Source organism: Mustela lutreola, chromosome 3 (assembly GCF_030435805.1).
Source record: "Mustela lutreola isolate mMusLut2 chromosome 3, mMusLut2.pri, whole genome shotgun sequence".
Taxonomy (NCBI): Eukaryota; Metazoa; Chordata; class Mammalia; order Carnivora; family Mustelidae; genus Mustela; species Mustela lutreola.
Genome location: NC_081292.1, coordinates 145,727,922 through 145,740,174, shown reverse-complemented (window position 1 = coordinate 145,740,174; position 12,253 = coordinate 145,727,922). Strand labels below are relative to the sequence as shown.

Genomic DNA, 12,253 nt, shown 5'->3' with positions numbered 1-12,253 from the left:
ACAGAAGAGATAATACACACACACACACACACACACACACACACACACACACACAAACAGAGAAACTTGCTCTTCTAAGTTCTGTCTCAATGGAAAGATTGACAGGTAACTATTAATTAGCCCCAGAACTCTAAACTTTCATCTAAATGCAAGAACACACTTGCTCATACCATCTCTTCCCTCTCCTTTCCTTACTTTCTCCACATTCCAAATGTATATATTTGTTCCCCCAAGTTGGGAAATTCCCATAAATATACATACAAGACAAATGCTTGAAGATTTTAAAGATTTTTTTCTCTACTAATGACTTTATTTGGAGCAAGAAAGTTCCATGCCATAATTCTGTTTAGATAACCGAGGAGGACATAATGACTTGAAGACCTCGTGGACCTTCCAGAATGGAAATCATTCACAGCAAAGCAAGATATAAATATTAACACTACTTCTCTATTATCTTGACAAGAAGTCTTTAAATACATTCTATGCTGAGAACTCAGCAAAACGGCCAAAAAGCATATAGAAAAGACGACAAAGTGATTACAAAGAAAGGGAAGGCATCTAGAAGGTAGATTATGAAACTTAAGCCAAGATTTAAAGGAAAACCAGAAATTACTGATAAAAGTCCTGCTTGAGATACCCGAGACTTTACAAGGTCCTAGCCTCATCCTTTTAAGTTACTCTGGGTCTAAGGAGCGCTAATCCTGTGAAAGAATGATTTGCCAAAAAAAGTCTGCCAGTGTGGCAACCAGCACTTACCTGCAGGTACTAGCCACAAAAATAAGCAATGACAATAACAGTCATCAATAATATATATTGAAAACTATGTGCCAGAAATTTTCTAAGTACTCAGTGTATATGAACCCCTTTCATCCTTATAACGGCCCTCTGAGGTCGGTACTATTACTCTCATTTTATAGATTTCATATACGTGTCTTTCTGAGGTTAAGTAATTTTAAAAAGTTCTGGCAACCAGTAAATTGGAGAGTCAGAATTCAAATTCAGGCAATCTGGTTACACAATGCATGTAAAAAAAAAAAAAAGTTACAGAAACAAAAGGAAATTGAATGTAAGGAAATAGAAACTCTTAAAAAAAATGTAGCTTAAAAAGAAAGAGAAATAAAGCAAGAGAAAAAAACAAAGTTTTCCCTTTTTCCATTTAGTTTCCCATTCCTCTTTCGGGGTCTGGAGAGGTGAGACCAACTTGGATTTATGCTATAGTCTACAAAGGACTTTAGCCTGGTATGGTCTAGGAATTCCGTGAACCTCTCTGCTGGGAAACAGAGCTTTCTGGGAGGACCAGAACAAACAAGAGAGTCAGTACCAAAAAACAGACCACAAAATAGCAGGGGATCCACTCTAGTCCCTCCCAGTCAAATTCAAGTCCCTGAAGTGAGTGCCATCACAGACTAGCACCAAGGAACTATAGTAATATACAAGAGAACAAGAGTAAAGCATCTTTCAAGAGAAAAGTCTCTTCCCAAAAATAATTTTGAATGGCTTTCAGTTAAAGGCATAGACATAGTAAGATTTATAAAATGGAAATAGCCATTCAACACCTTAGGAACAAAAAGCAAACACAGTCATCCCAAGGGCTACAATAATTGGACTAACAGCAAGGATAGATTACGCCACTTTGAGGAACCCAAGCCAAAAAAAGGAAACGCATTAAGTTATCTAGTTTTCCTTACCCTGCTTTCTTTGAACTGCTAGGTCTTAAGTCCCAAATCCCTATCTCCTCTCTATCCACAGGGACCTGATTTACACCGAAATTAGAAATGTGCCTCAGAGGCACATTCTGCAAAGATTTTGAACTACACTACCTCCTCCTTCCCATGCACAGAACTACCACCCAAATCTGCAAAGACTTATGTAGTTCTAACTTCTTTTTTTTTTTTTTTTAATTTACTTATTTGACAGACAGAGATCACAAGCAGGCAGAGAGGCAGGCAGAGAGAGAGGAGGAAGCAGGCTCCCTGCTGAGCAGAGAGCCCGATGTGGGACTCTAGATCATGACCTGGGCCAAAGGTAGAGGCTTTAACTCACTGAGCCACCCAGGCGCCCCTATAGTTCTAAATTCTTAAAAAAATAATAAAAATCGTACTTTAGCCCTAATATAAGAGCAACTGAACAACAAAATGGATGGAAAATTGTGTACCATACCCTCCAAGGAATAGGGCAAAGAAGTATGGTGTCTTCTCATGGGTGAGCGAATGTTTATAATGTGCACCAGACTTAGTGGTACTGGTTCTAGAAAGGAACTATGAGACTGTGGGTTTTCATTCGGGGTACACAACACCTATCTCTTCCCTATGTTACTTGCATGACTCATCTAGGCAGAACGAACAAGCAAATTTGAACATGAGGAAGACTACCTGCCCCACGGACTTATGAGGGTGGCCACTTTGAAACCATAACCAGAAATGGTGTGGCTCAATCAGGGAAATACAAATCCAAACCACAGTGAGCTATCACCTCATACCAGTCAGAATGACTAAAATAAACAAGTCAGGAAATAATGGACGTTGGAGAAGATGTGGAGAAAGGGGACCCTTCCTACACCGTTGGTGGGAATGCAAACTGGTGCAGCCACTCTGGAGAAAAGTATGGAGGTTCCTCAAAAAGTTGAAAATAGAGCTACCCTACGACCTAGCAATTGTACTCCTGAGTATTTATTCTAAAGATACAAACGTAGTGATCCGAAGGGACATGTGCACCCAAATGTTTATAGCAGCAATGTCCACAATAGCCAAACTATGTAAAGAACCTAGATGTCCATCAACAGATGAATGGATAAAGAAGATGTGGTATATATATACAATGGAATACTATGCAGCCATCAAAAACAACAAAAATCTTGCTATTTGCAAGGACAAGGATGGAACTAGATGGTATTACGCTAAGCAAAATAAGTCAATCAGAGAAAGAAAATTATCATGTGATCTCCCTGATATGAGGAAGCTGAGAGGCAGAGCAGGGGGTTGGGGGTTTGGGGGGGTAGGAAAGGAAAAAAATGGAACAAGATGGGATTGGGAGGAAGACAAACCATAAGAGACTCTTAATCTCACAAAACAAACTAAGAGTTGCTGGGAGGTGGGGAGGTAGGGATAGGGTGGCTGGGTTATGGACTTTGGGGAGGGTATGTGCTATGTGAGTGCTGTGAAATGTGTAAGCCTGAAGATTCACAGACCTGTATGCCTGGGGCAAATAATACATTGTATGTTAATTTAAAAAAAAAAAAAAAAAGAAAAGAAAAAGAAAGAAAGAAAGAAAGAAAGAAAGAAAGAAAAAGAAATGGTGTGGCTCAGTTCTCCTACCAGGAACCGGGTTCCAGATAGATTAGGACTCACTGGCAAATCATTGCTGGGTGAAAGCCATTGTGCTAAAAACCAGTTATCCTACAGAGCACTACCTTCCTTTTCAATAGGATTTCATTCTACCCAACATATATTTATTGAAATCCACCTTCCTTGACACTTTGCTAAGAACTGGCTGAAGAGGTAAGTATGAGTGAAGCAGAAATTCCCACAGCTTTTTAAAAAATGTTCTATTCAACAAATAATTAGTGCACGCCTACAGGAGTACGAGGTCCCAGAGAAGTGACGAACTGCATCAAATCCCTGCTCTCATGGAACCAACATTTTCTCTGGGAGAGTGGAAGGACAGACATTAAAATAAATGTCCCATAGAGAAAAATGTTACGAAAATACAGCAGGGCAGAATGATAAGCATGACAAAGGAGTCCCTCTCTGATAAGGTGAGGGTTTAACAGGAGCCCCTAGGGTTAGTGAAGCGAAGGTCACTGGTGGCAAAGGTGCATTGCCAGGAATGCGTTCAGGAGACTGGTGGCCAAGGGCTGTTTTCAGTGAGTCCAAGAAAGAAAAAGGAGAGGAAACGGGAGACAGGGATATTAAAGACAACTCTATGGAACTTGGTTATACAAGGGGGCCAAGAAGTTGGGCAACAGCTGAGAGGGGCCTTAGGGTCTCTGAATAAACAATGTGCTTGTATGATGGGGATCTAAACAGGAAACTTCTGTTTCCTGAAGGTTTCTGGGCTCTGACTTCTACCTGAACTGTAAGAACACTAGAAAGGTACATGTGGGACATGATATGATAGATAAGACAGGGTCAGTCTCCCTGCTTCTGCTTTCTCACCTGCGGTACAGAGAGGACAAGGGGGAGCAAGGCTTCCTGGGCAGCATAAATGTGTAACTGAGTTTGAGGAAAAGCACATTCTTCACAAGCCATCCTGGTCCACAGAATGACTCTTTATTCCTCTGTTTCCCCGTCTGGAGTTTTCAGCAATTAGATATATAAAGGCAAATGTGTGAATTCTAAAGAACAGAAAGTCAATAGAAATAAAACTTCACAGACAAAGCAGCCCTAGTTGCAGGCAGACCAAATACTGCTGATTACCAGCCAGAAAGCCTTCATTGTTAACAGGGATTTTATTTACCCTTTCTCTGGCCTTCCGAAGTATCAAAAGAGAAGGACTGCAAACCAGTGATAATTAGCTATAGTTTTACTCACACCAAAATCACTCTAATGTGGTACTTGATAAAAGCAAAATAATCTCTTCGCTTAACTGGAAGAAACTGTACAATTTTTGAGCAACCGAAAGTCACTGCAATATATTAACTGAATGACCCATAATTGCTGCATTGTTCTGATGTTTATCTTGGACTCCGCATGAGTGGTTTTTCCTTGATGCTAATCCCATTAGAAGTAAAATGGACTGCAGTTTTGAATCTCCTGTTCTTTGGGGGAAAAAATTAATTGACAAGCTATTTCATAGTAGGGACCATTTTAGAGATGGCTGGACTGAAGTATAAAATAACTTGGGGAAAATGAACTTTTACCTGTTTCACAGCTTTTTATAATATATATGTACACGCACACCCATTCACATCTACACATTTAGAAATAGTTCTCAAACACGAGAATAACTGAAAATATCCTATGCATTTAGGAACAGAGCAGACAAAAAGATCACACGTAATAAAAGCAGCTTTCATACGACCCAAAATTTATCTCAAGGATAATCTTTTCAGAGGGCTCTCACTATGCTTGCCCTCCTGGCAGTCTCACCCATTCTCTTCCTTCCCATCCCCCTACCTCTCTGAGAGAACTCTTACACACTCCTCTTTGTTCTGTTCAAGGAATGCCTGCGACAGACACAAGGTGCTCTATGCTGGAGCTCAAGACCTTGATCTTAGAAGCTTGAAAGGGTAGGCACTATAACCTAGGGGTCTGATCTGACAGGCAGGACTATGAACGATAGGGTTAAGCTTCCTGATCCTTTCAAGTATTGGGGGAAAAGAATTAAGTCCTTCTTTGGAGTTTTTCCAACACCATTCCTATATTTAAGTGGTTTCTAGGTGGCTAATATATTTAGACCCCTTCCTATAGACAACCTAATTTCTGAGCAATAGAAAAATGAAAGTCACCCTCATAGGCTGATCGTACATTTGTGTACCAGTAATGTTCCCCATGTATCAGGACACAGAAACAACAGAATACAGAATAAAGTGTCATGTCTCACAAAAATGATGTGAGACATATTCTAACATTCCAATTTAAAACTAATAAACAGCTACTAGATACCTGAAGGGATGTTTAAAATAGCTAAGTATCTCTATGACCAAAGGAGTCTTAACAACCATCCTCAATGGCTGAGTTAGACATTATGTGCCTCCCAGTGGAAGTATGTGCCTATATTCAAAGTATTTCTGCCCCTCCACACAGAGAGAGAGAGGGAGAAATCCTTGCATTTTCAAGCCTCTAAACCAATGTTACTTTCAGCTGGAGCAGTGGTGGGAGATTTGGCTCCCAGAGGACATTTAGCCTTGTCTGGAGACATTTTTGATTGTCATAAATGGGAGGACTGCTGGTTTCTAGTGGACAGAAGACAGCGTTACGGTTATACATTATACAATGTGTTAGACACCGCCTGGTGGTAAAGAATTATCTGGCCCCTATGCCATGGGCAACAAGGCTGACAAACCTTGCTCTAGATCTAGCTACCAATTTCCAAAAAATATAAGGGACAGATAAACATGTTCAAGGACATCAAGGGTTGCAATGAGCAAACCCCAGACTGTGGGAAACTCAGGACAAGTAGCTTGTTTTTTTTCAACAAAAACATTGCAAGGAGTTAAAAACAGAAATGGAAGGCAAACTTTCAAGTCTAAAGACAGCAACTAACTCCCATGCATAAATTTTATTTGGACTTTGATTTAAAATACTATAAAAAATAACAAGCCACTGGGGAAATTTTAAAAATTAATTATTTTAAAGAACAGTTGTTAACTTTTAGGTATGGTCATGAGATTGTCATGTTATGCTAGGTTTTCGTCCGTATGTTTGGAGATAAATAATCATTTAAAGATAAAATTAAGGTGATTTGTGAGAATTGCTTCAAAATAATGGGGAGAAGAATAGAGAGGTTTTTTGTTTTTTTTTTTTAAGATTTTATTTACTTATCAGAGAGAGAGAGGGGGAGAGAGAGAGCACAGGCAGACAGAATGGCAGGCAGAGGCAGAGGGAGAAGCAGGCTCCCTGCTGAGCAAGGAGCCCGATGTGGGACTCGATCCCAGGACGCTGGGATCATGACCTGAGCCAAAGGCAGCTGCTTAACCAACTGAGCCACGCAGGCATCCCAGAATAGAGAGTTTTATAGATAAGACAAAATTAGCTAAGAGTTGGTAACTGATATAACTTGAGTGATGAGTACAAAGGAGTTGATCTTACAATTCACCCTGCCTTTTGATTTTGTTTAAAACCTTCCAAAATAAAAGGCTTTCAACAGTAATTCAGGCAAAAATACTCTGTAAACTCCCATTACTAAAGAAAGTATTACAAAAGCATGAGCATAGGGTTTACACCTAGGTTAAAAGCCTGGCTCCTCCACACTTGATTCTTGACAATCTTTATAATCTCTGTAAAAGAGATGGTCATCACACCCACCTTGTGGTATTAATGTAAAAATCGTACAAACCAGGGACTGGTGCCCAGTGCATGGCAATTTCCCTCCCCATTTTCCACAAGTGTTCCGAACAAAGAGGGAAAACAAAATGAGGCCAATCTGTCTCTCTATATTAGCACTTTCTGAAGACTTTGACCCGGGCCATTCATTTCTTTCTTGTCCCAAACTGGCTGTGGCCAGGAGATCAAAGCACAAAGAAGTATGAAGATTCTTTTCTTAGTTTCCTGATTGGTTAGACTTTTTTTGGTATTCCTGCATCAGTAACACATAGTGATAAATAAACAAGGCGAAGAGAAACAGGAAAGAATACTTCATTATAAAACCCATTTACATGTGTCAGATTCATCTCAGGGTTATGAGTCCTGAAGGATTCATGACTTGTAGGATTCTAGGAGCAATTAACTATCATCTAAATCTGGCTCTCTTTCCTTAATAACAAATCCTTGTTTCACCTATTCCTTGTACTTAAAAAAAAAAACAAATAAAAACTTGATTAAAAAAAAAAACAAATAAAAACTTGATTAAAAATTCCTGCTCAGATATTTTATAAAGCTCACTCACTTCCTTTTCTTCATTCCTTTCTATACCAGCTGCTGGCATACTCATACACTGCCAGCTTTTTTCCGGAAGGTCTATTGGCAAAGCCGTGGGGCAGTTGTACTGGTGACTTTAGACTTGGCTGCAGGGTGTTCACATGGAATAAATCCAAACAGTCTGTTTCAGCTGCCTTTTATTTTCCCCAAAGTAGTATTTCCTTCATTCCCATTGCATTTCCAATAAAGCACTCATTTTTATCCACTTGTAAATTAGGGATAAAGACACAGACTGTTGGCTTGTGGCACAGCCTCTGGTTCTCTCTTAAACTTGCAAAAGCTAGAACTTTCTCCTTTTGTAAATAAAGTCCTTCATGAAAAGCGATCACCAGACTTGGAACCAGAAGCTGGATTTAGCCCTAGCACTGCCACACATTGTACAACCTTGAACGAGCCATTCTGCTCTTTTCAGTCTCCGTTTCTTTATTTGTGAGAGTATACTAACACCTGCCCTATTGTCCTCATTGAGGAACCTAATTAAGAATAATAACCAAAATTCATATAACACTTAGCAGTTTATAAAATACTATAAAATATGTGAACCATCGCTATTTTTTTTTAAAGATTTTGTTTTTATTTTATTTCACAGACAGAGATTACAAGTAGGCAGAGAGGCAGGCAGAGAGAGAGAGGAGGAAGCAGGCTCCCAACTGAGCAGAGAGCCTGATGCGGGGTTTGATCCCAGGACCCTGGGATCATGACCCAAGCCGAAGGCAGAGGCTTTAACGCACTGAGCCACCCAGGCAACCCAACTATTATTAATCAAAAATAATTTTTTCACTTGCCACAATGAAGAACCTATTGTTTGCTTTACAAAGTACTGAGAGGCCTTGACTCATGGACTTGTTATTTTGTGACATCCAGACAGACACTACCATCTTTATAACAGCCAGTACTAAGTCTAAATTTTCAAAGTGAAAAGGTGGGGGGAGGCACCTGGGTGGCTCAGTGGGTTAAACCTCTGCCTTCGGCTCAGGTCATGATCTCAGGGTCCTGGCATGGAGCGCCTGTCAGACTCTCTGCTCCATGGGGAGCCTGCTGCCCCCCCCCTCTCTCTGCCTGCCTTTCTGCCTACCTGTGTGTTATTTCTCTCTCTGTCAAATAAATAAAAGCTTAAAAAGGAAGGAAGGAAGGAAGGAAAAAAGAAAAGAGACCTGGGGCGCCTCGGTGGCTCCATTGTTAAGCACCTGCCTTCAGCTTAGGTCAGCTTAGATCCCAGGGTCCTGGGATCGAGCCCAACATTGGGCTCCTTACTCAGCAGGAAGCCTGCTTCTCCCTCTCCTACTACCCCTGTTTGTGTTCCCTCTCTTGCAGTCTCTCTCTCTTGGTCAAATAAATAAATAAAATCTTAAAAAAAGAAAAGAGACCCAAATTAGAGGCAACATAATCTCTCTCCGAGAGAACATTTAAGTTGGAAATTATACAACTGTACCAGCAATTCTGCTGGGAAATAGAGACACAAAGACAAATTGCACAGTGTCCTCTCAAAGGAAAATAGACTCAAAGAAAGAAAGCATGAAGGAGAAGAGGTGTTTCTTAAACTGCTCCATGTGCTGGGGTGCCTGGGTGGTTCAGCTGCTTAAGTGACTGCCTTCAACTCAGATCATACTCCCTGCTCAGCGGGGAGTTGGCCTCTACCCCTCCCCACTCCTCCTAGTGCTCTCTCTCTCACTCACTCTCTCTCTCTGTCTCAATAAATAAAATCTTTAAAAAAGTAAAATAAAATGCATTCTGTGATAATGATGTGGATCCAACATGAATCTGGACCTGTTTGGACCCAGACCTTTCCTTTTCACATATACTAGTATTTCTTCCATGAAGAGTACAGTTTGAACAGTATAGTGGAATGATTTGCTCATAACCAGTTTATGTTAGCTCCCTCCCAAGGGCATAGCACCTGACTGAGAAATGGAACAAAATATACAGAAGATGGTCTTCTCATCAAGAAACTTAAAATAGGGGCGCCTGGGTGGCTCAGTGGTTTGGGCTGCTGCCTTCGGCTCGGGTCATGATCTCAGGGTCCTGGGATCGAGCCCCGCATCGGGCTCCCTGCTCTGCAGGAAGCCTGCTTCCCTCTCTCTCTCTCTCTCTCTGCCTGCCTCTCTGCCTACTTGTGATCTCTGTCAAATAAATAAATAAAATCTTTAAAAAAAAAAAAAAAAGGAAACAAAATAAACCATTTGAACCAAAGGAAGAAATTTAGGAACAGGCCAGAAAACTAAATCAAATCAAAATGACCAAACAGTAGAGGAGGTGTCCCGTAAGGATGAATTAAAACTAAAATCTCAGTGGGAGACATAATAACTAAGAAGTTTGTGATCAAGTTTTCTGAGGTACACAAAGTCTAGCCACTGATTACTGGAATACCAAATATTAAGACAACTCCCTAAGCTTGAAGCACAAATTTAAGAGCAAAAGAAAGTAACATCACTCAGCTCATGGTAAACTTATGAAATGCAGCCTGTCAAATGAAATTCAGGGAAAAAATGCATAAAAACTCAAGGGAGTTCTGGATAAACTTGTAAGTGATATGTTTGCAAGGGCTTTTAAGCAAAACTAGGTATGTCTGAAGCTAAAGACATAGATGGACCACAGGACTGATGGACCTCGATTAGACTGACTACAAGGTCTACTGACACAGTAGAATCATTTCTATATTCTTGTAATCTAATAATTCCCCATAAATCTCAAGAGGGACAGATTACTCCTTACTTAAAACTTAAGATGTTCATGGTACACCATGACTGCATTCTCGTATTTTGGTTATGATAAAAATCTCAACATTAGACCATAGAATACTGGGATTTCTATGCCTTATCTTGTGGTGATCAGCTGCAAACTGATGTAATAAGCCGCCAATGGAGAACGCCATTTTCAAAATGTAACTGTTTTCCAAACTGAAAAATTGCTGAGTCCGTAAGAGCAGAAAAATTAATGAGACGTTTTACCCAGAAATTCACCATCATAATTTTTTTAAAAACCCAAACTGACAAAACTGGATCTTATATTCAATGTATTCGGTGACCTCTCAGGATTCTATGTTAATGTTAAAAGTCCCTTACTTCAAAAAAATACAGAAATTTGATGTGCTAAGGCAGGACACACTTACAATGTCTTGCTAAAAATAGCCTCCTATCAGAAGATCACCTCTAATCCACAAAAGAATCTGCCAAGAGATTTCAATAACAAGAGGCATATTGTAGGCATTTCTGTCCATCAACAAATCTAACAAATTGATTAAAATGCCAAAGGGACAAAGGGGGAAAGCAAATACAGTGCAAAGACTGTAAGGGACTCACGGCAGTCTTTCTCGTCAGTTCCATCTGAGCAGTCTGTGACGTGGTCGCACCTGTATTCGTTTGGGATACATTCACCATTGGAGCATGTAATTTGATGGCTTGAGCATGTTCTCCCAGCTGTGAAAGGGAAAAGATATTACTTTATAATTACTGCCAAAGACAGACCAATCCACTGACATTTACCAAAGATGAGTGAGGAAATGTGAAAGCAAAGGCAGGAGAATATATTGAGCATAAAATTCATAGGCTCAGGAAGCAGGTTACCCAGCTACACCAAGGTAGACAGCTCACAATGCAAAAGTAAAGGTATCATCAGGATACTATTAAAATGCTCACAGAATTGGGGCACCTGGGTAGCTCAGTTGGTCGAACATCTAACTCTTGATTCTGGCTCAGGTCATGATCTCAGACTCCTGAAACTGAGCCCCAAAGCAGGGACTCCATACTCAGAGGGCACACTCAGAGGGGAGTTTGTTTCTCTCCTTCTCCTTTTTCTCCCCCCGCCCCCCACCGCCCACTCAGGCTCACCCATGCATACATGTGCTCTCTCTCACTCTCATTCTCACTCTTTCTAAAATACATAAATAAAATCTTTTTTAAAAAAATGCTCATGGAATCCCATCAACACTTAGGCATGTTAGTGTAGACAATTATATTATCAACATGTGTTGAGAATACAATAATCTATATGATAAAAGGAATGAAAAAATTTGCATATATATGTAGGAGCTGGGGATCAGTAAGATTCCCCACTTGTTTAAACAAAAAGGATATATGCCAAAGGGTTATAACAGTGATTATTTCTGAGTGATAAAAATATGGGTGATTTTTTTCTTTAGAGTTCTCTCTACTCTTTAGAACTCTTTAGAGTACTAAAAATCTCTTTAGTACTCTTTAGAGTACTTTAGTAGTCTTTAGAGTACTTTCTACATTGAAGGTGCATCACTTCTATAAACAACTTTAACTAGCCTGTTTTTATCCTATGTTGATCACACTACGCAAAAGCAAGTCATCGGTAGTTTAACAAATTTGCCTCTGGATAAAACAGATCACATCTAAGGAATTGAGTGTACAAGCATCATGTGAATGCTGTTCTGTGAGCCCAGGGCAGGAATTATCATGGGATTTGGGGAATGGGGAAAATGTGTTCCACTGAAAAAAAATTACAATCATCGAATGGAAGTAAAATTTTTTTCCCCTGAATTTTTACACAGTTTCCTATACTTCTAAAGAGAAATGATACTCAAGTTCAGCAAAATTTGTTTTTCTGAAAAAAAAAAAATTTGGTTTTCTGGTGAAATTAAGCATGAGTTAAGTGGTATGCCATCATCTAACTCTAAGAAAAACCTTTGTAAAAGACAGGTGGATAATCAATCA

General features: G+C 39.9%; 1 protein-coding gene across 1 annotated transcript in view; it reads right to left on the bottom strand.

Moving 5' to 3' along the window:
• LRP2 (LDL receptor related protein 2) overlaps positions 1-12,253 on the bottom strand; it is a 200,754-nt gene that overhangs the window by 141,979 nt on the left and 46,522 nt on the right. Inside the window, exon 4 of the mRNA XM_059167105.1 lies at positions 10,877-10,993. Within this exon, the coding sequence (XP_059023088.1) occupies positions 10,877-10,993 (117 nt within the window). The remainder of the gene's footprint in view (positions 1-10,876; positions 10,994-12,253) is intronic.